The 24307-nt window shown below is 44.8% G+C and overlaps 1 protein-coding gene and 2 pseudogenes across 4 annotated transcripts in view; all 3 read left to right on the plus strand.

Annotated features, from left to right (window-relative positions):
* The first annotated feature begins 208 nt into the window (after positions 1–208).
* Positions 209–24307, plus strand: part of FAM76A (family with sequence similarity 76 member A) — a 38029-nt gene continuing 13930 nt past the window's right edge. Inside the window, exons 1-7 of one of the 4 annotated variants that reach the window (XM_030805639.1) lie at positions 222–407; positions 1730–1794; positions 4810–4911; positions 7234–7288; positions 8984–9136; positions 19618–19775; positions 23659–23745. In XM_030805639.1, coding sequence (XP_030661499.1) covers positions 327–407; positions 1730–1794; positions 4810–4911; positions 7234–7288; positions 8984–9136; positions 19618–19775; positions 23659–23745 — 701 coding nt within the window. In that variant the 5' untranslated portion in view covers positions 222–326. Of the gene's footprint in view, positions 408–1729; positions 1795–4809; positions 4912–7233; positions 7289–8983; positions 9137–19617; positions 19776–23658; positions 23746–24307 lie in introns of all 4 variants that reach the window. The other 3 variants (XM_030805637.1, XM_030805641.1, XM_030805638.1) reach the window with 3 other exon arrangements.
* Positions 13952–14340, plus strand: LOC105738025 (annotated as a pseudogene).
* Positions 14709–15757, plus strand: LOC100586299 (annotated as a pseudogene).

Below are 24307 nucleotides of genomic sequence, written 5' to 3' on the forward strand. Positions count from 1 at the left end.
ACTGCGCTTTACATAATCGCGGCCTGGAGCGTCACAGTGGCGTACTCCAGGCCAGACCGAATCAGAGTGGGCGAAAGCTCCGTGTTTCGCCCCTTCCCACTTGATCGACGTCAAAGCCCACCAGTGAGCGGGCGTCTAGAGTCGCCGTGCCCGCCCCAGCCCGCCCGGGTCCGCCCCGACCCGCCTGCGCCCGCCCGCTTGCCCGCCCGCTTGCCCGCCCGCCTGCCGCAGCCAGCAGCCTGCAGCCGCCGCCGGGTTGTACCTCAGACTGTCAGATAAATCCGCGGGCCGGGCCGGCGGGTCGGTGAGCGCGGCCCGGGCCGGACATGGCGGCGCTCTACGCCTGCACCAAGTGCCACCAGCGCTTCCCCTTCGAGGCGCTGTCTCAGGGGCAGCAGCTGTGCAAGGTGCGCGGGCTGGGGCGGCGGCCGGGAACTGGGGACGCAGGAGGCGCGGCCCGGAGCTCCAGATTCTGTGGGGACGCCCGGCGGGGTCCCCGGAGCAGGGTGTGGCAGGCCCGCCAGGCTGAGGAGCCGCACCCACCCCGCTGGGGGCCGGCGGGGCACGTGCGGGAGCCGGGGCCCGGTGCAGGCTCCCGCGGCCGGCGTGTCCGGGTGCTTAGCAACCGTGGGGATTGTTCTCGGACCCCGTGAGGTCGGGGGAGGGACAGCGGGTCCCCTGCTTGCCCTGACTGGTCGCCCTCGGGATCCCTTTGGGCTGCCTCCCCCGCTGCCGCAGTCTCCCTGGTCACAGACTAGGGGACCTCCTGCCCCTCCTGGGACTGAACTCCAAAGTTGGGTGCTGCCTTGGAGGAATGTGCCGAACTCGAGCTCCTCACGGGCACTTTTCGACCAGTTTCAGAATCGGAAGTAGCAAGGCTTGATTTTTTTTTTTTTTTTTTAAAGCACCTCACTTTTCGGCCAGTCTCAGAATCGGAGGCAGCAAGGCTTGATTTTTTAAAAAGCCCCACAGTCAGGCTCACAGATCCGAGGGATCACTTCTCAGCATCCAGTTGGCCGTCTTCTGTCTTCCCTGACTAGCTGCTGATCAGTTTTTACTCCTGAAGATCCAACTTCTCTTTTTCTTTTAAGTTGCTTCATCCCACTTTTACTTTTTTTGTGACTAGAGCTGCTGTGAGGCAACAGTTAAAAAGTCACCAAACTGGCTGAAGAATAATGTTGAGGTATCCAATAATCCAGAATTTGTGTCTCTGATTTGGATAACTCATAATTGTCACTTTTGCCTCGGATGGTCATGACTTTCCATTTGCCAGTTTTTATATACCAGGTCTGAGGGAATGCAAGTGCTTGAGTGCCCTTTTTGGCCTCAAAATATGTATATATGATTTTAAGGAAGTTATGTATGTATAAATAACAATTTTAATCCAGCACTTTCATTTCACAAGTAAACCTCAAAATCACACAGTGGCAGAAGAACCAGGCCTGGAATTCAGGGCTTCTGATTCCCAGTCTGGGGCTTATTCATATATATGTTTGTTTTACAATTTATGGCTAGTTCCATATAATCCATATAAGTTCTTTCTTAACTCCCACATCAACAGTAGGGAAGTGATGCCAGTATTACAGAGGAGAAAAATAAGGCCCAGAAAGTTTAAGTGACTCACTCAAGCATAGTAGCTATGCTAGAAATAGTACCCAGGTCGGCTTCCTACTGAAGGCTGTTTCCATTTGTGACTGCCTTTTAAAATTATATCCTCATTTCATTTCAGGAATGTCGGATTGCACACCCTGTTGTGAAGTGCACCTACTGCAGGACTGAGTACCAGCAGGAGAGGTAGAGTTTTGTTGATCATGAAAGATATTAATAGGCTTTTTTCCTCTTAAAATCTGTAATTGATTGCGTTTCATGTACAGATGCTATAATCAGTTGCATTGTAAAATGCAGATCTGTAATCAATCACATTATATACAGACTATAATTGCTAAATATTTAGGTCTATGATCCATCTTGAGTTAATTTGTGTGTGGGATGAGATATACAATGAAGGGTATAAAGGGTATATAATACATATATTGTTTCCTAGTTATTATCCATTGATTGCTTAAATTTTTTTTTTTTTTTTGAGATGGAGTCTCACTCTGTCACCCAGGTTGGACTGCAGTGGCGAGATCTCGGCTCACTGCAACCCCTGCCTCCCAGGTTCAAGCGATTCTCATGCTGCAGCCTCCCGAGTAGCTGAGATTACAGGTGCCTGGCACCACATCCAGCTAGTTTTTTTGTGTTTTTAGTAGACGGGGTTTCACCATCTTGGCCAGGTTGATCTTGAACTCCTGACCTCGTGATCCACCCGCCTCGGCCTCCCAAAGTGCTGGGATTACAGGCGTGAGCCACCACGCCTAGCCTGCTTAAATTTTTAAAGTTCTTTTTAAGACCCTTGATCATTTTATATTGTGATTATAATCTTTTTGACAAGAAGAAACCAATCCCACGACAGTAAAACATGAGCCTCATGTTTCAATATGTACATATACAGAGATTGAAGAATTTATAAGCCCAAAGAAGATACTTTTGGAAATGTGACAATCCTGATAAGAGTTTGTTAGCTCTAGTCACATTTGAAACTCACTTGCCATTACACTTTCCTTGGGCAAATCTCTTTTTTTGTTTGAAACAGAGTCTCTCTCTGCCAGTCAGGTTGGAGTACAGTGGAGCCGTCATGGCTCACTGCAGCCTGGACCTCCTGGGCCCGAGTGATCCTCCCACCTCAGCCTACCAAGTAACTGGGACCACAGGTGTGTGCCACCACGCCCAGCTAATTTTTTTATTTTTGTAAGATAAGATTTTGCCATGTTACCCAGGCTGGTCTCTTACTCATGGGCCCAAGTGATTCCTTCCTCTTTAGCCTCTCAAGATGTTGGAATTACAGCCGTGAGCCACCACGCCTGGCCAAATCTCATTTTTAAAAGTGTGAAATGGGCTGGGTGCGGTGGCTCATGCCTGTAATCCCAACATTTTGGGAGGCTGAGGCAGGTGAATCACGAGGTCAGGAGATAGAGACCATCCTGGCTAACATGACGAAACCCAGTCTCTACTAAAAATACAAAAAAATTAGCTGGGTGTGGTGGCACACACCCGTAGTCTCAGCTACTTGGGAGGCTGAGGCAGGAGAATTGGTTGAACCCAGGAGGTGGAGGTTGCAGTGAGCTGAGATTACGCCACTGCACTCCAGCCTGGGTGACAGAGGGAGACTCTGTCACAAAAAAAAAAAAAAAAGTGTGAAATGCAGGTATGAGTGGTCAGACATCTTTAGGGGGCATTACCATAGCAACAAAGTGATTTTTTGGTATACCAAGTTTGACTCTTGTGGAACTTTTGTAAGTGTAGGTGATCCTGCCTTGAGGAGAGTGGGATCTATTTGTTAATTCATCCATTAAACCTAGAAGCCTATTTTTTAATTAGTCATTTCAATTCTTAGAATAACTTCTCCAAGATTTTACCATGGATTTTTTTTTTCTTTTATGAGACAGGGTCTCTCTCTGTCACCCAAGCTGGAGTGCAGTGAGATGATCTCAGCTCACTGCAACCTCCCCTCTTCAGGCTCAAATGATCCTCCCACCTCAGCCTCCCATATAGCTGGGACCAGGGGTGCGCACCACCACACTCGGCTATTTCTTTGTATCTTTAGTAGGGACAGGGGTCTTGCCATGTTGCCCAGGCTGGTCTAGAACTCTTGAGTTCAACCAATCTGCCCGCCTCGGCCTCCCAAAGTGCTGGGATTACAGGCGTGAGCTACCACACCCAGCCTATCATGGATGTTTTCAAACAAACAAAAAAAGGTTAAAAGAATTAGTGGGCCGGGCGCGGTGGCTCACGCCTGTAATCCCACTACTTTGGGAGGCCAAGACGGGCAGATCACAAGGTCAGGAGATCATGACCATCCTGGCTAACACGGTGAAACCCCGTCTCTACTAAAAATACAGAAAATTAGCCGGGCGCGGTGGCAGGCACCTGTAGTCCCAGCTACTCGGGAGGCTGAGGCAGGAGAATGGTGTGAACCCGGGAGGCGGAGCTTGCAGTGAGCCGAGGTCGCACCACTGCACTCCAGCCTGGGCGACAGAGCGGGACTCCGTCTCAAAAAAAAAAAAAAAAAAAAAAAAGAATTAGTGAACACCCATATGCCCTCTACTTAAATTCTGTAATATACACTTTACTATATATTCACCTATCCATCTGTTCATCTCTCTATCCATCACTATATCAATTCATTTTATTTCTGATGTATTTAAAGTTGCAGACATCAGTATACATGATCCTGAAACACTTCAGCATGCACAGCATTATTTAGAGTTAAATATTTGTTTGCAGTTCTTTTTTTGTGTGTGTGGCAAAATTAGCTTACACTAACATGCTTAAATCTTAAATACATCAAGTTTTACAAACGTAGACATCTGTGTAGCCCCAACCCTATCAAAATACAGAATGTTACTATCACTCCATAGAGTCCTCTCATGCCCCATCCTAGACAGTCCCCACACCCTTGCTTCCTCCAGGCAACCCCTGTTCTACTTTTCATTTCCACCATAAATTAGTTTTGCCTATTCTAGGACTTCATGTTAGTGGAATCATACTCTAGAAGCTTTATATGTTAGCTCTTAAATTTGGTCTGTGGTCCATCTTGGATTAATTCATGCGTGGGGTGAGATAGGAACTTTGACCCTTTATTTACACTATACATACAAATTAATTCAAGATGGATCATAGAGTTAGTTTTTCTTTTTTTCTTTTCTTTTTCTTTTTTTTTTTTTTTTTTGTTGTTGTCGTTGAGACAGTTTCGCTCTTGTTGCCCAGGCTAGAGTGCAATGGCACGATCTCGGCTCACTGCAACCTCCACCTCCCAGGTTCAAGCGATTCTCCTGCCTCATCCTCCCGAGTAGCTGGGATTACAGGCAGGTACCACCACACCCAACTAATTTTGTATTTTTAGTAGAGATGGGGTTTCTCCTTGTTAATCAGGCTGGTCTCAAACTCCAGAACTCCGGTGGTCTGCCTGCCTCGGCCTCCCAAAGTGCTGGGATTACAGGCGTGAGCCACCGTGCCCAGCCTAGAGTTAGTTTTTCTTTGCATGTTTTTTAACATGTTAGGAACATATGTATATATTGACATCTACCCCATTCCTTCAGTAGTAAATCTAGGTGTAAATCAAAATGCTATTCTACATCACAGAATCATTGATGCTAATCCTCTTTCTAGAGATTTCTTTGAATGTCCTTCACTTATTTTACTGTCTTTTAAAGGTAACAGAAAATTGCCCTGGAAAATACTTTTTAATTTAAATATTTTCTACTCTGAGGTTTTTCTTTTGTCTATTTTAACTTTATAGTCACTTTCACAGGAATTATATGGGAAAATGATCACAAAGCAGAGAATAGACTAGTTTTTTTGTGTGTGTGTGACAGAATCTCACTCTGTCACTCAGGCTGGAGTGCGGTGGTGCAATTGTAGCCCACTGAAACCTTGAACTCCCAGGCTGAGCCTCCTAAAGTGCTGGGATTACAGGCATGAGCCACTGTGCCTGGCCTTAGATTTTTATGTGATTTATTAGTTTTTAGCCCCAGAGTACTGTTTAAATTGTTCTTATACATAAGACATTCATTTTTACCTCCTCATGTGAAGAGTTAGACTTTTATTTGAAGATGATTTTTCCCCCAGGCAGCTTTATTAATTCACACATTTAGGTAATATGACCTGTGGATCTTCACAAGGCAAAGGATGTTTTTGTTTTTGTCAGTGCTTAACTCTTAGAGAAATCAGAATTTTTTTTTTTTTTTCAAGACACAGTTTTGCTCTGTTGCCCAGGGTGGAGTGCAATGGCGCAATCTTGGCTCACTGCAACTTCCATCTCCTAGGTTCAAGCAATTCTTCTGCCTCAGCCCCCTGAGTAGCTGGGATTACAGGCACACACCACCACGCCTGGCTAATTTTTTTGAATTTTTAGTAAAGACATGGTTTCACCATGTTGGCCAGGCTGGTCTCGAACTCCTGACCTCAGGTGATCTACCCGCCTCGGCCTCCCAAAGTGCTGGGATTACAGGCATGAGCTACCGTGCCCGGCCTAAATATTGACAAAATATTTGATCATAGTGTCTTTTTCCCCACCTCGGGTGTTTTCATATGCCTTTACTTATGAAGGAGAACACAGAGTAAGGTTAGCAAAGATAGAATCTCTGAGTTTATGTTCCAAACACACATACTTTATTTGTCACCTCAAATTTCCCGACTATTCATCTGAATTAAGGAGAATTTATTTTTTTTTCCTGCTAGTCCATTTTTAGTATAATATTTTGAGGGTGTTTTCTGTATCTGGTAATTTTAGTTAGTGATACTTGGGGATGTCATAATCAGAAATAACTCACTCTCCATTTTAGCCAAAGCCTCACTTTATTTGAGATTAAAAAAATCCATAACCACATAATAATTTTTTGTTGTTGTTGTTGTTTTTTTTTTTTTTGAGAAGGAGTCTCGCTCTTTCACCCAGGCTGGAGTGCAGTGGCGCGATCTTGGCTCACTGCAACCTCTGCCTCCCGGGTTCAAGCCATTCTCCTGTCTCAGCCTCCCGAGTAGCTGAGATTACAGGCACACACCACCATGCCTGGGTAATTTTTGTATTTTTAGTAGAGATGGGGTTTCACCGTGTTGGGCCAGGCTGGTCTCGGGCTCCTGACCTCAGGTGATCCACCCCCCTCAGCCTCCTAAAGTGCTGGGATTATAGGCGTGAGCCACCACGCCCAGCCACATAATAATTAAAAGAGGTATTAGAGGCTAGGTGTGGTGTCTCACATCTGTAATCCCATCACTTTGGGAGGCCAAGGCAGATGGATCACCTGAGGTCAGGAGTTTGAGACCAGCCTGGCCAACATGGCGAAACCTTGTCTCTATTAAAAATATAAAAATTAGTTGGGTGTGGTGGCGCGCGCCTGTAATTCCAGCTACTTGGGAGGCTGAGGCATGAGAATCGCTTGAACTTGGGAGGCAGAGGTTATAGTGAGCAGATTGCACCACTGCACTCCAGCCTGGGGAACAGAGGGAGACTCTGTCTCAAAAATATTTAATAAAAATAAAAGAGTTATTAGAAAGATACTCAAACTAGTGTTAACCAAGCATCCAGACCATATCTCACTTTGGCCCTTAGCAATGAGCAAATTCCTTGGGCTTAAGGAGGTATCAGTTTTCAGATATTCTAAGAAAAGCCTGTGTCTCTTTCTTCCTTAACAGTAAAACCAATACAATATGCAAGAAATGTGCCCAGAACGTGCAGTTGTATGGAACGGTAAGTAGGATATTTTCAAACCTAACAGTGAGTACTAGGGTTTTGTGGAACCTTACCTTCTGTGGCCTACTAATGCCATTACAATATTTTTATTAGAATAAATAGTTATGTGTAATAAATCTGGTACTGATTTCAGCTTTCACATTTAGCTAATGCTTATTGTTGTTTTTTGTTTGTTTTTTTTTTTTTTTTGAGAGGGAGTCTCGCTCTTTCACCCAGGCTGGAGTGCAATGGCGCGATCTTGGCTCACTGCAGGCTCCGTCCCCCGGGTTCATGCCATTCTCCTGTCTCAGCCTCCCGTGTAGCTGGGTCTACAGGCGCCCCCCACCTCGCCCGGCTAATTTTTTATTTTTTATTTTTTAGTAGAGACGGGGTTTCACCGTGTTAGCCAGGATGGTCTCGATCTCCTGACCTTGTGATCCGCCCGCCTCGGCCTCCCAAAGTGCTGGGATTACAGGCGTGAGCCACCGCGCCCGGCCCGCTAATGCTTATTGTTAAGGAATTCTGTGTTTATGGTCACACTGCCAGGATTATGATTATAATTTTCATTGAGAGGCTTCAGTGACCAGTATGGAAAGAGAAAGGGAAAGATGAAATTTTTTTTTTTTTTTTTTTTTGTGACTGAGTCTTGCTCTGTCACCCAGGCTGGAGTGGAATGGCGATCAAGTTCACTGCAACCTCCACCTCCTGAGTTCAAGTGATTCTCCTGCCTCAGCCTCCCGAGTAGCTGGGACTACAGGCACATGCCACCACACCTGGCTAATTTTTGTATTTTACTAGAGGTGGGGTTTCACCATGTTGGTCAGGCTGGTCTCGAACTCCTGAACTTAAGTGATCTGCCCACCTCAGCCTCCCAAAGTGCTGGGATCACAGGTGTGAGCCACTGCACCTGGCAAGATGAATTTTTATAACTTTGACCCCTTTGTTTGGTAACAGTTGATTGGTCATTTTGAGGAATGATGCTCTTTTTCTCTTAGCGTTATAGTGCAGGATATTAGGTGCTTGTAAGCATTCTCCCAACATGTTTATGTACTGATAATAGCAAAGAGGCCTTTTCAGAAATTTAGAAACCTTTGCTAGTCTCTCCAAAGAGCTGGTTCTGCTGTATGTCTCATAGAAGTCTCTGCATACATACTCATGGGTTTTTGTTATTTGTTTAGTTATTTATTTAAAAATCAATAGTCCTGTGCGGAAAAACACTTCACATAGTATTAAGAATTGGACTTCATGGCCGGGCGTGGTGGCTCATGCCTATAATCCCAGCACATTGGGAGGCTGAGGCAGGCGGATCACCTGAGGTCAGGAGTTCTAGACCAGCCTGGCCAACATGGTGAAACCCCATCTCTAGGAAATAATACAAAAATTAGCCGGGCACAGTGGCAGGCACCTGTAATCCCAGCTACTCCAGAGGCTGAGGCAGGAAGAATTGCTTTAACCCGGGAGGCGGAGGTTGCATTGAGCTGAGATTGCGCCACTGCACTCCAGCCTGGGCAACAGAGCGAGACTCCTTCTCAAAAAACAAAAACAACAACAATAAAAAAAATTGGGCTTCATTTGGTCGATATAAAAGCAGATTTATGAAGTTGGCAATACATTTGTACCATGATTAATGAACTACAAAGTAGGAATTATTGCTTTTTTAAATGCAGTGGTATTTTATGAAAGTAATATTTGACTCTTTTTTCCCCTTTTAAGCCCAAACCTTGTCAGTATTGCAACATAATTGCGGCATTTATTGGGAATAAATGCCAGCGCTGCACAAATTCAGAAAAGAAGTATGGACCACCCTATTCTTGTGAACAGTGCAAGCAGCAGTGTGCATTTGACAGGAAAGATGATAGAAAGAAGGTAAATCTCCGTGTTTTTCTTGATTTCTTTTTTTCCTTTCAGAGAAATTAAGGTGGACTAACTGTGTTAAAAACACATTTAATAGGCCAGGCATGGTGGCTCATGCCTGTAATCCCAGCACTTTGGGAGGCCAAGGCGAGTGGATCATGAGGTCAGGAGATCAAGACTATCGTGGCTAACACGGTGAAACCGCGTCTCTACTAAAAATACAAAAAATTAGCCAGGCATGGTGGCATGCGCCTGTAGTCCCAGCTACTCGGGAGGCTGGGGCAGAAGAATCACTTGAACCCGGGAGGCAGAGGTTGCAGTGAGCTGAGATCACGCCACTGCACTCCAGCCTGGGTGAGAGAGCAAGACTCCATCTCAAAAAAAACAAAAAACAAACACATTTAACAACGAAAGATTTCTCAGTTTCTTTCCTGGTTCTATTACTGACCTTAAAGAAGATATTCATATTTTGTTTTCTTCATTCATAAAATGTGGACCATTATATTCTAACATTTCACGAGAATATGAATTACAGTGATCACGTAAGTGAAATGGTGATTGACAGAATTCTGTTCTGTCAAGGAGAGATTGTAACTTAAGCAAGATGGAGTGGCATTACCAGTTTTACTATCTGGCTCTTTAAATGTTTCTATCTGTTGAAATTCAAGATTACAAGATTACGTTAGAGGGAAGCTCTGCGTGGAAGGGTGTACCTTGATAGAATCAAAATGATTTAGAGTTTGGTCATATTACTCTCTTGCTTAAAATCCTCCACGGGTTTCCAGTTGTGCTTAGAATAAAATTCAAATCCCTTCTATGGCCTGCAAGGCCCATACCCAGCTCTCAGTCTCATCTTGCATCATACTTTCTACCTCTCACCTTGCTCCAGCCATCCTGGCCACCCTGTAGTCTGTCTGACATGCGGATCTCACTCCGACCTTTGCACTGTCTGTACTTGTGCCTCATGCACCCTTCTCTAGAGTCTCATAACTGGCTCCTCATGTCAGGTCTCAGCTCAGGTACCACCTGCTCACAGTGACCTTTTACTGACTCCCTTAGTCATTATTTATCATACCATTTTATTGTCTTCATAGCATCTCACGTACTGAAAACTAGTCTTGCTTATTTGGTTACGTTTGTCCACCCTGACTAGAATGTGAGCTCTTTGTCCATCTCGTTCTCTGCTTTATTTCCAGTGGCCTGGCACATAGTAGCTGCTCAATAAGTATTTGTTGAATAAAAGATGGCAGTCGAGAAACTCTTTTTCAGTGGCCAGAGGTGCTTTTAAGAGGTGCTTGGGCTCGGGGGCTGACTCTTGCTTACCAAATCCATTAACTTACAATGGAAGGATATAACTTTCCATTGACCAGGATACTCCTGCCTGCCAACCAGGACACCTCTTCCCTGTATCAAGATACTGAAGAATCTGAATTAGTAATCAGGAGGTAGCACAAGCAGCAGTCCCCCAAACCTGGGTCCCATCCGACTCCTGGGGCTAGCTGAATGACCCTGGCTACTTACCCGCATTATGCGTCACTTTCTTCATCATTCTCCATGGGAATAACAATAGTTACTTCACAAAGACATGGGGAAATGTAATTCAGATAGGTATATAAAACAATACTGAACCTGGCACTTAATATAACTCAGTAAATGGCTCCTGTATTATTACTGATTGGAATAGTTCATTTTTACTAATCTGGTTATACTAGAATTCATTACTTTTCTGCTTTGTAAATTACAATCCTGTCTCAAGTGTTTAGATATTTTTAGACATCTACATGTTCATAAACTTTAGGAGAGAGCTGAATTTAGGGATTAAGAGTAGGGGATCTGGGCCAAGCCTGGTGGCTCGTGCCTGTAATCCCAACACTTTGGGAGGCTGAGGTGGATGGATCATGAGGTCAGGAGTTTGAGACTAGCCTGGCCAACATGGTGAAACCCCGTCTCTACCAAAAATATAAAAAAATTAACCGGGAGTGGTGGTGCACACCTGTAATCCCAGCTACTTGGGAGGCTGAGGCCGGAGAATTGCTTGAACCCGGGAGGCAGAGGTTGCAGTGAGCCAAGATTAGACCACTGCACTCTAGCCTGGGCAACAGAGCAAGACTCCATCTCAAAAAAAAAAAAAAAGTGGGGGGCGGTATCTGGACTCAGAATGTGTGGATTGAAATCTTAGTTCTGTCACTTATTAACTGTGTGACTTTGGGCATGTTAATCTATCAATGCCTCAGTTTCCACATCTGTAAATGGGATGATCAGATCTCAGTGCTGTTACAAAGGTCAAGTACTAGTAAAACTCTTAGAATGGAATCTGGTACATGAAAAATACTCAGTGTTATCTATGATGATTTGTTTTTGATAGTTTAAATCTCAGAGGATGCTATTTTATTTTATTTTTTTGAGATGGAGTCTCACTCTGTCACCCAGGCTGGAGGGCAGTGGCACGACCTCAGCTCACCACAACCTCTGCCTCCCACGTTCAAGTGATTCTCCTACCTCAGCCTCCAGAGCAGCTGGGATTATAGGTGTGCGCCACCACGCCTGGCTAATTTTTGTATTTTTATTTATTTTTTTATTCTTTTTTTTTATTTTTGTATTTTTAGTAGAGATGGGGTTTCACCATGTTGGCCAGGCTGGTCTCGAACTCCTGACCTCAAACTACTGACCTCAAGTGATCAGCCCACCTCGGCCTCCCAAAATGCTGGGAGTACAGATGTGAGCCACCACGTCCGGCCAGTGCTCTTTTATTTCTTTTTGTTGTTGTTGTTGTTTGAGACGGAGTTTCGCTGTTGTTGCCCAGGCTAGAGTGCAATGGCACGATCTCGGCTCACCACAACCTCCTCCTCCCAGGTTCAAGCAATTCTCCTGCCTCAGCCTCCCGAGTAGCTGGGATTACAGGCATGCGCCACCATGCCCAGCTAATTTTGTATTTTTAGTAGAGGCAGGGTTTCTCCATGTTAGTCAGGCTGCTCTTGAATTGCTGACCTCAGGTGATCTACCAGCCTCGGCCTCCCAAAGTGCTAGGATTACAAGCATGAGCCACTGTGCCCAGCCTGCTCTTTTATTTCTAAAGTTTATTTTTAAGAGACAGATCTGAAAAAAATGTCTTATGGATCTGTGTGCAATTTTGATATTCATTGTTTGTTCTCTTTTAGTAGAGTTGTATTGTTTTAAACCCTTTAATGAAAGCTCTTACCTGGGGAAGGTCTTACAGGGTGTTTTAAAATTATGCCTGAAATGCCAGGTGCAGTAGCTCATGCCTGTAATCCCAGCACTTTGGGAGGCTGAAGTGAGCGGATCGCTTGAGGCCAGGAGTTCAAGACCAGCCTGGGCAACATGGCAAAACCCTGTCACTATTAAAAATACAAAAAACTCGGCCAGGCACGTTGGCTCATGGCTGTAATTCCAGCACTTTGGGAGGCCGAGGCGGGCAGATCACTTGAGGTCAGGAGATTAAGACCAGCCTGGCCAACATGGTGAAACCCTGTTTCTACTAAAAATACTAAAATTAGCCGGGCATGGTGGCATGTGCCTATAATCCCAGCTACTCAGCAGGCTGAGGTGGGAGAATTGCTGGAACCTGGGAGGCAGAGGTTGCAGTGAGCTGAGATCGTGCCCCTGCACTCCAGGCTGGGTGACAGAGTGAGACTCCATCTCAAAAAAAAAAAAAAAAAAAAAATTAGCCAGGCGTGGTGGTGCGTGTGTGGTTCCAGCTACTTGGGAGGCTGAGGTGGGAAGATCACTTGAGCCTAGGAGTACAAGGCGCCAGTGAGCTGTAATTATACCCCTGCGCTGCAATGTGGGTGAGAGAATGAGACCCTATCTGTAAAATAAATAAAATTAGGCCTTCAAGCCAGGCCTAATGGCATCCTGCGGTAGTTCCAGCTACCCTAGAGGCTGAGGTGGGAGGATCACTTGAGCCCAGAAGTTCGAGTCCAGCCTGAGTAACATAGTGAGACTTTGTCTCTAAAAAAATAATAATAGGCCAGACGTAGTGGCTCATGCCTGTAATCCCAGCACTTTAGAAGGCTGAGGAGGGTGGATCACGAGGTTAGGAGTTCGAGATCAGCCTGGCCAACATGGTGAAACCCCGTCTCTACTAAAAATACAAAAAGAAGCTGGGCGTGGTGGCACATGCCTGTAATCCCAGCTACTCGGGAGACTGAGGCAGGAGAATAGCTTGAATCCTGCAGTGAGCCAAGATCACGCCCCTGCACTGATGGGCAGAGCAAGACTCTGTCTCAAAATAATAATAATAATAATATTAATAATAATAAACAGACTTTCAGGCCGTATCCCATAATCGTGAAATGAACCAGATTGAAGTTTGGTTTCAAAGTTCATTGTTAAGTTTCTTAACAAAAAATTAAATGCTTATCATGTACCAGACACTGTTCCAGGTATTAGAAATAAACTAATGAACTGAACAGACAAGAGCTTACTCTCACAGAGCTTACATTTATGTGTGCAAAAGAGAAATGGGTGAGGAGAGAAATAAATTAACATTAATTTTAGATATTAGTGCTGTAAAGTAATAAAGTACATGACAGAGAGTGACTGGGAAGTCAGCCTGTATTGGGCAATCAGGAGAACCTCTGAGGAAATAACATTTGAGTGGAAACTAGGATGATGAAAAGGTGGTAGCCATGGGAAGTTCTGGAGGACAAAAATTCCAGGAAGAAGGACCGGCTGTGGAAAATCCTTAAGGCAGGAATGAGCTTGGCACATGATTAGAACAGAAAGAAGATGGAGTGAACCTGGGGAAGTGGAAGGAAACAAGGTTATAGAGGCAGGTAAGGGGCTATATTTAAGTCAACATAGGCCATGAGGCACACTGCAGATAGCCCACTACACTACAAGGAGGTGAGTGTGTGAAGCTTTGAGGAGTTCACCTGGGCGGTGGAACGCCACAATGGCAAGGCCATTTTCACCTTTATCAGTTCTAAGGATGCTGGAGGAAAAGCTGGTGCCCCTATTGTGTGCATGCCGAACCAGTCGTACGAAAGGGGCTGAAGCATGTTAGTGAAGGATATGTGTTCGCCTACTGCCAAGTAGAAGAAAAGCCTTATTGGAAAGATCCAAATAATGACTTCAGAAAAAAATTGGAAGTAACCACAGTGCCTAAACTACTTAAATATGGAACACCTCAAAAACTGGTAGAATCTTAGTGTCTTCAGGCCAACCTCGTGGAAATGTTTTTCTCTAAGGATTAAGATTTGATGATGGCAATTATGTCTCGATTTTCTGATTTGTTCTAGTATAAAAAAAACTGCATATGGCAGGGTGTGGTGGCTCACGCCTGTAATCCTAGCACTTTGGGAGGCCAAGGCAGGTGGATTGCTTGAGCCCAGGAGTTGGAGACCAGCCTGGACAACGTGGCAAAAGCCTGTCTCTATAAAAAATACAAAAAATTAGCAGGATGTGTTGGTGCACGCCTGTAGTCTCAGCTACTTGGGAGGTTGAGGTAGGAGGCTCACCTGAGCCTGGGAAGTCGAGGCTGCAGTGAGCCAAAATTGCACCACTGCACTCCAGCCTGGGCGAGATTGTGAGACCCTGTCACAAAAATGCATACTTGCTTTGAATTCATGTTAGCAATAAATAAATAAATGATAATGTTAAAAAAAAATAGGCTATGGTACAGAGTTTGAATTTTAAGCTATGATGAGAAACCATTGGGTTTTAAGGAGAGAAGATGAACTCATAGGGTAACTTACCCTTGGGAGCCAGTGCTATGGCTTTAGGCTGCAAGATTGGCTCGCCCATCCTCAACAGCAACCTGGCCAGTTTAGGGGTCGAATGCCTCCGTATTCTAGACTCTGGGTCCACCTGGATGTCGTGGATGGGCACTTTGTTCCCAACGTCACCTTTGGTTATCCTGTGGTAGAAAGCTTTCAAAAGCAGCTAGTCCAGGACTCTTTCTTGGACATACGTGTGATGGTGTCCTAGCTGGAACAGTGGGTAAAACCAATAGCTATAGCAGGAGCCAGTCAGTACACCTTTCATCTTGAGGCTACTAAGTACTCAGAGGCTTTGATTGAAGACATTTGGGAGAATGGGATGAAGGTTGGCCTTACCATCAAACCAGGAACAACAGTTGAGTATTTGGCACCATGGACTAATCAAATAGATACGGCCTTGGTTTTCACAGTGGAACCTGGGTTTGGAAGGCAGAAATTCATGGATGATATGGTGCCAAACATTCACTGGTTGAGGACCCAGTTCCCAGCTTTGGATAAGAGGTTGATGGTGGAGTAGGTCCTGACACTGTCCACAAGTGTGCAGAGGCAGGAGCTAACATGATTATGTCTGGAAGCGTTGTTATGAGAAGTGAGGACCCCAGATCTGTGATCAACTTGTTAAGAAATATATGTTCAGAAGCCACTCAAAAACAGTCTCTTGATCAGTGAGACCACAAGGAGCCCAATGTTGCTGCTCGTGAGATCTCCTTTTTACCAGAAAACAGGAATATTGACTACCAAATCATATTGCAGCCGAGGCAGTACTGCTTTTCTGAGCAATTATTCATTCTAAAGATTAAAACTGATTGTGCAGAATATTCTAAGAGTTTAGAAATTGGCATGTCTAACTACATTTTTAGTGAAGCAATTTAACAATTCATGTGGAGGCCGGGCGCGGTGGCTCACGCCTGTAATCCCAGCACTTTGGGAGGCTGAGGAGGGAGGATCACCTGAGGTCAGGAATTCGAGACCAGCCTCAACATGGAGAAACCCCATCTGTACTAAAAATACAAAATTAGCCGGGCATGGTGGTGCATGCCTGTAATCCCAGCTACTTGTGAGGCTGAGGCAGGATAATTGCTTGAACCTGGGAGGCGGAGGTTGCAGTGAGCCAAGATCACGCCATTGCACTCCAGCCTGGACAACAAGAGTGAAACTCCGTCTCAAAAAACAACAACAACAATTCATTTGGTGAAATACCCAGTTTGTATTGGGAGATTTGATTTTTTTTTTTTTTTTTTTTTTTTTTTTTTTTTTTTTTTTTTTTTTTTGAGGCAGAGTCTTACTCTGTCATCCAGGCTGGAGTACAAGTAGTATAATCTAGACTCACTACAGCCTCAGCCTCCCAGGCCCAGGCGATCCTTCCGAGTAGCTAGGACTAAAGGCATGTGCCACCACGCCCAGCTAATCTTTGTACTTTTTGTCGAGACAAGGTTTCACCATGTTCCATGTTGCCCAGGCTGGCCTCAAACTCCTGGTCTCAAGCAATCTGCCTACCTCAGCCTTCCAAAGTGCTGGGATTACAGGTGTGAGCCACTGCGCCCACTCGATTTTTTATAAAGAGTAAAAATATGGCTGCATTAAGGTTACAAACAGAAATGTGTCTTAATGCCTAAGGAGGGCATATTAGCTACACTATAAAAAAAATTTTTTTTTTCCATTTTACAGTAGAGAGAAATAGAAAAACAGGCCAGGCACAGTGGCTTACGCCTGTAATCCCAGCACTTTGAGAGGCCAAGGTGGGTGGATCATCTGAGGTCAGGAGTTTGAGACCAGCCTGGCCAACGTGGTGAAACCCCATCTCTACTAAAAATATAAAAAAATTAGCCAGGCGTGGTGGCGGGCGCCTGTAATCCCAGCTACTTGGGAGGCTGAGGCAGGAGAATTGCTTGAACCCGGGAGACGAAGGTTGCAGTGAGTCAACATAGTGTCTCTGCGCTCTAGCCTGGGTGACAAAGTGAGACCCTATCTCAAAAAAAAAAAAAAAAAAAGAGAGAGGATGTAACCATTTACATTTAAGAAACCCTTTGGAGGCTATGGGGAAATGGCTTATTGGAGGTAGGGTGATCATTTGGGCAGCTCTCACAGCAGTGAGAGATGAGAATGTCTTTAGTAGAATGGAAGCAGTGGAGTTAGAAAGAAGTGAGTAGATTCAGACTGATGGACTTACTGATGGGTTGGGGGATGGGGAGCAAAGAGGCTTTTGCCAATGAAATAAAACACTTCAGGTAAATGATGACGTGGCCTACCCATGTTCAAGATGAGGCACAAGATCTAATTTCAGAAATAAGAAATGAAAACTGTAAAATTCCATAATGTATCAGCATACTCCCTGTCTAACCTGAGAAATTCCAACCAGCCCTGCTGCCCTGTCACCTGTCCCAGTGTGTCCTCCAGTGGTTTTTCAGTCTGAATGCTGCACAGAGACACCACAGCTTCAGAGGGTGGCAGAAGCCACGTTACGCTTTCCTAGCTTTGGGCCCTGCTCCATGGTGCAGTTACTTTTGCTCAAAGCAGTCAACTTTTTCTAATTCAAACAGTGCCATGGCAGGCCACCACCAGGGACTGGGCCCTGGAGGCTGTTCACTCATTGTTCTTTCTCTGGGGACCGTCTTTCCATCTGAGAGATGGTATCCAGCATACCACTTTGTGTACCATTTATAAAGTATTAAAACTGAGGTATAGGAGGGTGGGTTTGGGGAGATGTTGGCCAAAGGATTTCAGTTACATAGGAGGAATAAGTTGAAGAGATCCATTGTACAACGTGGTGATTATAGTTAATAAATTGTACTCTTGAAAATTGTTAAGAGAGTAGATTTTAAGTGTTCTCACCACAAAAAAACAAACAAAAAACACAACTAGGCGAGGTGCAGTGGCTCACACCTGTAATCCCAGTGCTTTGGGAGGCCGAGGCGGGCAGATCACGAGATCAGGAGTTCAAGACCAGCCTGGCCATCGTGGTGAAACTCCGTCTCTACTAAAAATACAAAAAAAAATTAGCTGGGTGTGGTGGCAGGCGCTTGTAATCCCAGCTACTCGGGAGGCTGAGCTAGGAGAATTGCTTGAACCCGGGAGATGGAGGTTGCAATGAGCTGAGACTGTGCCACTGCAACTCCAGCCTGGGCAACGCAGCAAGACTCTGTCTCAAAAACAAGCAAACAAAAATTATATGAGGTAATGCATGTTAATTAGCTTGATTTAGCCATTCCACAATGTATACATTTTTAAAAAATATTTATTTATTCATTTTTGAGAAAGGGTCTCGCTCTGTCACCAAGACTGTAGTACAGTGGCACGCTTACAGCTCACGGCAGCCTTGACCTCACAGGCTCAAGTGATTCTCCCACCTCAGCCTCCCTAGTAGCTGGGACTACAGGCATGCACCACCACACCTGGCTAATTTTTGTTGTGTTTCTTTTTATAGATGGGTTTTGCCATGTTGCCCAGAGTAGTTGCGAACTCTTGGGCTCACACAGTCCACCTGCCTCAGCCTCCCGAAGTGTACATATTTCAAAACAACGTGTTTTACACAATAAATATATACAAATTTTGTCATTTTTTAAAAAATGGCCAGGTGCAGTGGCTCACGCCTGTAAGTTCAGCACTTTGGGAGGCCAAGACAGGAGATCACTTGAGCTCAGGAGTTCAAGACCAGCCTGGGCAACATGGTGAAACCCTGTCTCTACAAAAAAATACAAAAATTAGCCACGCATGATGGTGCACGCCTGTAGTTCCAGCTACTCGGGAGGCTGAGGTGGGAGGATTGCTTGAGCCCAGGAGGTGGAGGTTGCAGTGAGCCGAGATCATACCACTGCTCTCCAGTCTGGGCAACAGAGCAAGACCCTGTTTGGGGAAAAAAAAAAAAAAAACAAAACCCACCACCTGATTAGGTGAGCATGGTGGCATGTACCTGTAGTCCTGGCTACTCAGGATGCTCAGGCAGGAGGATTGCTTGAGCCCTGAAGTTTAGTGTACTACAATCACACCACTGCATTCCAGTCTGGGTGAGTGAGATCCTATCACTAAAAAAAAAAATCCAAAAAACTGTAAATATGAATTTTATAATTCATCTTCTGTCTTCTCTTTGCCCTGCTGAGTTTTCCTTAATGAGAACCATGGTCTTGTGAGAATTTTACTCGTCTGTTTTTGCTAACTTGAAGAGAAACAAAACAAAAAGACATAACAAAGACATAACATTAGCAGCTGAAATTTATTTATTTTATTTATTTATTTATATATTTATTTTGAGATGGAGTCACACTCTGTTGCCAGGCTAGAGTGCCATGGAGCGATCTCGGCTCACCACAACCTCCGCCTGCTGGGTTCAAGCGATTCTTCTGCCTCAGCCTCCTGAGTAGCTGGGACTACAGGTGCACGACACCATGCCTGGCTAATTTTTGTATTTTTAGTAGAGACGGGGTTTCACCACGTTGGCCAGGATGGTCTCAATCTCCTGACCTCGTGATCCACCCACCTTGGCCTCCCAAAGTGCTGGGATTACAGGCATGAGCTACCGCGCCCGGCCCGGCAGCTGAAATTTATTAAGCAACTTTTATGTGCCTGGCACCATGTTAAGTGCTTTACCTACATTATGTCACTAGATCCTTGTAGCAGCCCCCTGTGACATGCCCAAAGTCACAGCACATAAGTCTCAGAACTGGGACTGAACCCAAAGATTCTAGCTCCCAATACCACATTTACAGCCACTGCACTAAATTCCCTCTTCTTTATCTTTGTCTCCTCGTCTTTCAGGTAGATGGGAAATTGCTGTGCTGGCTGTGCACACTTTCATACAAACGGGTCCTTCAGAAGACCAAAGAGCAGAGGAAACACCTGAGTGGCTCTTCTCGTGCTGGCCACCAGGAGAAGGAACAGTACAGTCGCCTGAGTGGTGGTGGCCATTATAACAGGTAACCTCAAGACGCATGAGATAGGACTAGAAGTGCTGGTAGGTCAGATATAATGCTCACACAACCATCACGGCACATACCATCTCATATCCATTTTCTGTATTCTCTGTAGGCACTAGTCTGTAGGAGGAAGCTCATTTGTCATATTTTAGAATTCATATATCTTCCAAGGACCAGGGAGATTTCCATAAAGTGTCAGGATTTCCTGACTTTGTATTGTGTGTGAAATGTTTGTGGAACTTACTCTACTTTCGTTTGTAGTGTCCTCACCCTTAGAGTGGATTCTCTCTCCAGAAAAGTGGACATTTCACTTTCTGAGAGATACAGCCTTTTCAACGCATATTTAGCCAGGAGGCTGATAGGTGTCCTAGGTTTGTCCTGGTGGCACCTAGTCAAAAAGATGTCTTTTCATTGTTGTTCTAAGCGTGCTTTCAGAGTATCTAGTATTGTTAACGGTTCTGGCTCTGGATGGAATGCTGGCTCTGCCAGGTTCTCTGCGGGGATCTTGGGCAAGTTTTCTCATCTGTAAAATGAGGGAAGTGATAGTATTACCTCATGGGGTTGTTGTGAAGATAAATTAGAAAGTACATGCACAATGATTGTTTTTATAACTGGCATATAGAAAATATTCAATGCATTTCAGTTTTGTTTGTTTGTTTGTTTGTTTTGTTATTACCATGATGACTGTTTAATCAGCAAGCATTAAGTATTCTCATGGGTCAGGGATGCTGGTGGGAATGAAGAGCTGAATACAAGTCATGCTGCTGTCCAAGAGTATGCAGTCTGGCAGGAAAGACAGACTTATCAACAGATGATCTTAGTATAACGCCACAGTGGAAACGTGTCAAGAATGCAGACATGAGGGTAGTAATTAACTGCCTTGAGAAGTCAGGCAAGCAGGCTTGGAGAAGAGCTGGCATTAGAGCTAGATCTTAGGACGAGTTGGAATCCTCAGGGAAGGAATGGGCAGAGGCATTCTAGGCTGAGAGAATAGCATTTGCAAAGGCATGGAGGGCATGAGACCAAATGGAACCCTGGGGAATTGTAAGTCCTTTCGTATTGCTGGAGCTTTTGGCTGGGAGCTGGGGAATGGAAGGAAAAAGGAGTCCTGCATCCTGGTAAGGAATGGAAACTTGATCTTGAGGTCAGGGTGTTAGTGGGAAGCTATTGAAGGGATCTCTGCAGAGGAGAGACCAAATCTTCATTTAAAAAATTAACCCTGACTACTAGTGTGGAGAATGCATTGGAGGAAAAAGGGACTGGGGGCTAATTAAGGGCTTTTTCTAAGAGTTTGAGTAAGAGATGTTAAAACAAGAACCTCACCTGAGGCAGTGGCAGTGGAAGATTGAAAAGGCTGATTCAGGAAGATGTTTTGGGTGGAGAATTGTGAGAAACTTAGATAATCTGATGAACAGACACATGGGCAAGAGCTGAGTAAGTAAAGGATAATTCCCGGGTTTCTTATTTGGGTGAATAGATAGAGCTTTAACTGAGAGAGAATGTAGGAAGGAGAGAAAATGGGTCTAGTTTTGGAAAGTCAGGTTTGAAGCATGAAGAATTACTTTTAGGAGCTTAGCCTAGAACTTAGAAGAGAGGTTTGGACATGGGCCATAGGTAGCACATAAGAATCTAGCTGGGTGCGGTGGCTCACGCCTGTAATCCCAGCACTTTGGGAGGCCAAGGCGGACGCATCACGAGGTCAGGAGTTCGAGACCAGCCTGACCAACATGGTGAAACCCTGTTTCTACTAAAACAAAAAATACAAAAATTAGCCAGGTGTGGTGGTATGTGCCTGTAATCCCAGCTACTCAGGAGGCTGAGGCAGGAGAATCGCTTGAACCCAGGAGGCGGAGGTTGCAGTAAGTTGAGATCGTGCCACTGCACTCCAGGCTTGGTGACAGAGCGAGACTCCATCTCAAAAAGAAACAACAACAATAAAAGAATCACTGGGGGTAGGGATTATTTGAAAATGCAGATTCCAGCCAGATACATTGGCTGGCTTACACCCGTAAACTCAACACTCTGGGAGGCCGAGGTGGGAGGGTTGCTTGATGCCAGGAGTTTGAGACTAGCAGGAGCAACATAGTGAGACCCCGTCTCTACAAAAAACAATATTAGCCAGGTGTGGTGGCACACACCTGTAGTCCCAGCTACTTGGGTGGCTGAGATAGGAGGATCGCTTTAAGCCTTGGAGTTTGAGGCTTGCTGTGAGCCATGATTATGCCATTGCACTCCAGCCTGGGCAACAGAGCAAGGCACTCTCTCTAAAATTAAAAAAAATTAAAAAGCAGATTCCTGCAGCAGTCCCACCCCAGAATTTAATTCAGTAGGACCTAGGATAGAGTCCAGGAATCTATATTATTTTATAAACATCCTAGATGATTCTAATGCAGGTGATATAGTTAACACCATTTCCAACCACTTATGATAGGTAGTTGTTAAGATCATGCTCTTAAATGATATAATTCAGATTCAGGGCTGAGAATGGAACTCTAAAAGCATTCAGTATTTAAGGATTAGGAACTAAGAAGCAGCTGTCACAAAAGTGGGATGACCAAACGAGGAGAACATTTGAAGAAGGATGCAGTATCAGTGGTATCAAATGCTGAAGAGAGGTCAAGTAAGAAAAGGTCTGAGGAATCCTTTGGACTTGGCAGTTGAACACTCATCAAAGTGAAAGGATTGCATGGCAGAGACAGACCCTCCAGCTTTTGTTTCAAGACCAGTTTTGGGTGAACTTATTGGGGCTAAAACTGATTCTTGGTCTTGTAGTTTGACTGAGATACCAGTAGGTTAACACAAATATAGTGAAGAAGAACTAGACTGGCCGGGTGTGGTGGCTCACACCTGTAATCCCAGCACTTTGGGAGGCCAAGGCAGGTGGATCAGTTGAGGTCAGGAGTTCGAGACTAGCTTGGCTCACATGGTGAAACCCTGTCTCTACCAAAAAATACAAAATTAACTGGGTGTGGTGGCACGCACCTGTAGTCCCAGCTATTCGGGAGGCTGAGGTGGAAGGATCACTTGAAGCCAGGAGGCGGAGGTTGCAGTGAACCAGGATTGTGCCACTGCACTCCAGCTTGGGTGACAGAGTGAGACTCCATCTCAAAAAAATAAAAATAAAACTAGACTAGGAGTTCAAATATATTGACCTGGTTTCTAGTCCCAGCTTACTACTAACTAGCTATATGTCCTTTGGCAGATAAGTTGATCTTGAGCTATTTCTGTACAGTAGAAATAATAACTTATCTATACCTCACAGAATTATAAGATGCATGTGAGACACTGAACGTCAAATAACTTTTTTTTTTTTTTTGAGATGGAGTCTCGCTCTGTCGCCCAGGCTGGAGTGCAGTGGCACAATCTCGGCTCACTGCAAGCGCTGACTCCTGGGTTCACGCCATTCTCCTGCCTCAGCCTCCCAAGTAGCTGGGACTACAAGTGCCCGCTACCACGCCTGGCTAACTTTTTGTATTTTTAGTAGAGACGGGGTTTCACCGTGTTAGCCAGGATGGTGTTGATCTCCTGACCTCGTGATCCGCCCGCCTCGGCTTCCCAAAGTGCTGGGATTACAGGCGTGAGCCACCGCGCCTGGCCTCTTATTGAAGTTTTATTGATTTTTGTTCTCATGGTTATTAATAAAGCAGGTAATATTTAATTAATTAAGGCCAAGAATTTTTTATTTTGATCCTGTGGAAACTAGCTACCCATCCATCCAGGCCTACAAAATGATCACCTTGGTAGATTCTTTATTAATCAAGAATTATTAGCTCCTGCATAGAAGAGCTGCTGTCTTACATTGGTCTATTTGACAGACTTTCATTGTGATGTTTTGTTAATCTTTGATTTCTAATGTATGTCTCTCTATTTTTGCCATTAAAAGCCAGAAAACACTTTCTACATCTTCAATTCAAAATGAAATCCCAAAGAAAAAGTCCAAGTTTGAGTCAATCACAACTAATGGAGACAGGTGAGCCAGCTGGAGTATGTGTGCGCACACATTTGAAATGCATACACAGTCCCTGAAACAGGAATACATTGTAGGGTCTGCCTTGGAATTAGGCTGTGGCGTCAATGAATCTTATGAGGAAGCAGTACTGATATTTGTTTATAAATCTAATCTTGTCATTAAAAGATAAGAACTTGTAACTTGATTTAATAGCAATTGAATTCTACAGTCCACTAAATTATTTTTTTTTTTTAAGAGACAGAGTCTCTGTCACTCAGGCTGGAGTGCAGTGGCACGATTTTGGCTCACTGCAACTTCCGTCTCCTGGGTTCAAGCAATTCTCATGCCTCAGTCTCCCAAGTGGTTGGAATTACAGGGGCACCACCATGTCCAGCTAATTTTTGTACATTTAGTAGAGACAGAGTTTCACCATGTTGACTCAAACTCGTGGCCTCAAGTGACCCGCCCACCTCGGCCTCCCAAAGTGCTGGGATTACAGGTATGAGCCACCTTGCCCAGCTTCCCCTACACTAATTCTAAGAAGTCCAGAGCTGGATGCTTTTCTTTGTGATCTCTGCCCATA

Source organism: Nomascus leucogenys, chromosome 24 (genome assembly GCF_006542625.1).
Source record: "Nomascus leucogenys isolate Asia chromosome 24, Asia_NLE_v1, whole genome shotgun sequence".
NCBI classification, from domain to species: domain Eukaryota; kingdom Metazoa; phylum Chordata; class Mammalia; order Primates; family Hylobatidae; genus Nomascus; species Nomascus leucogenys.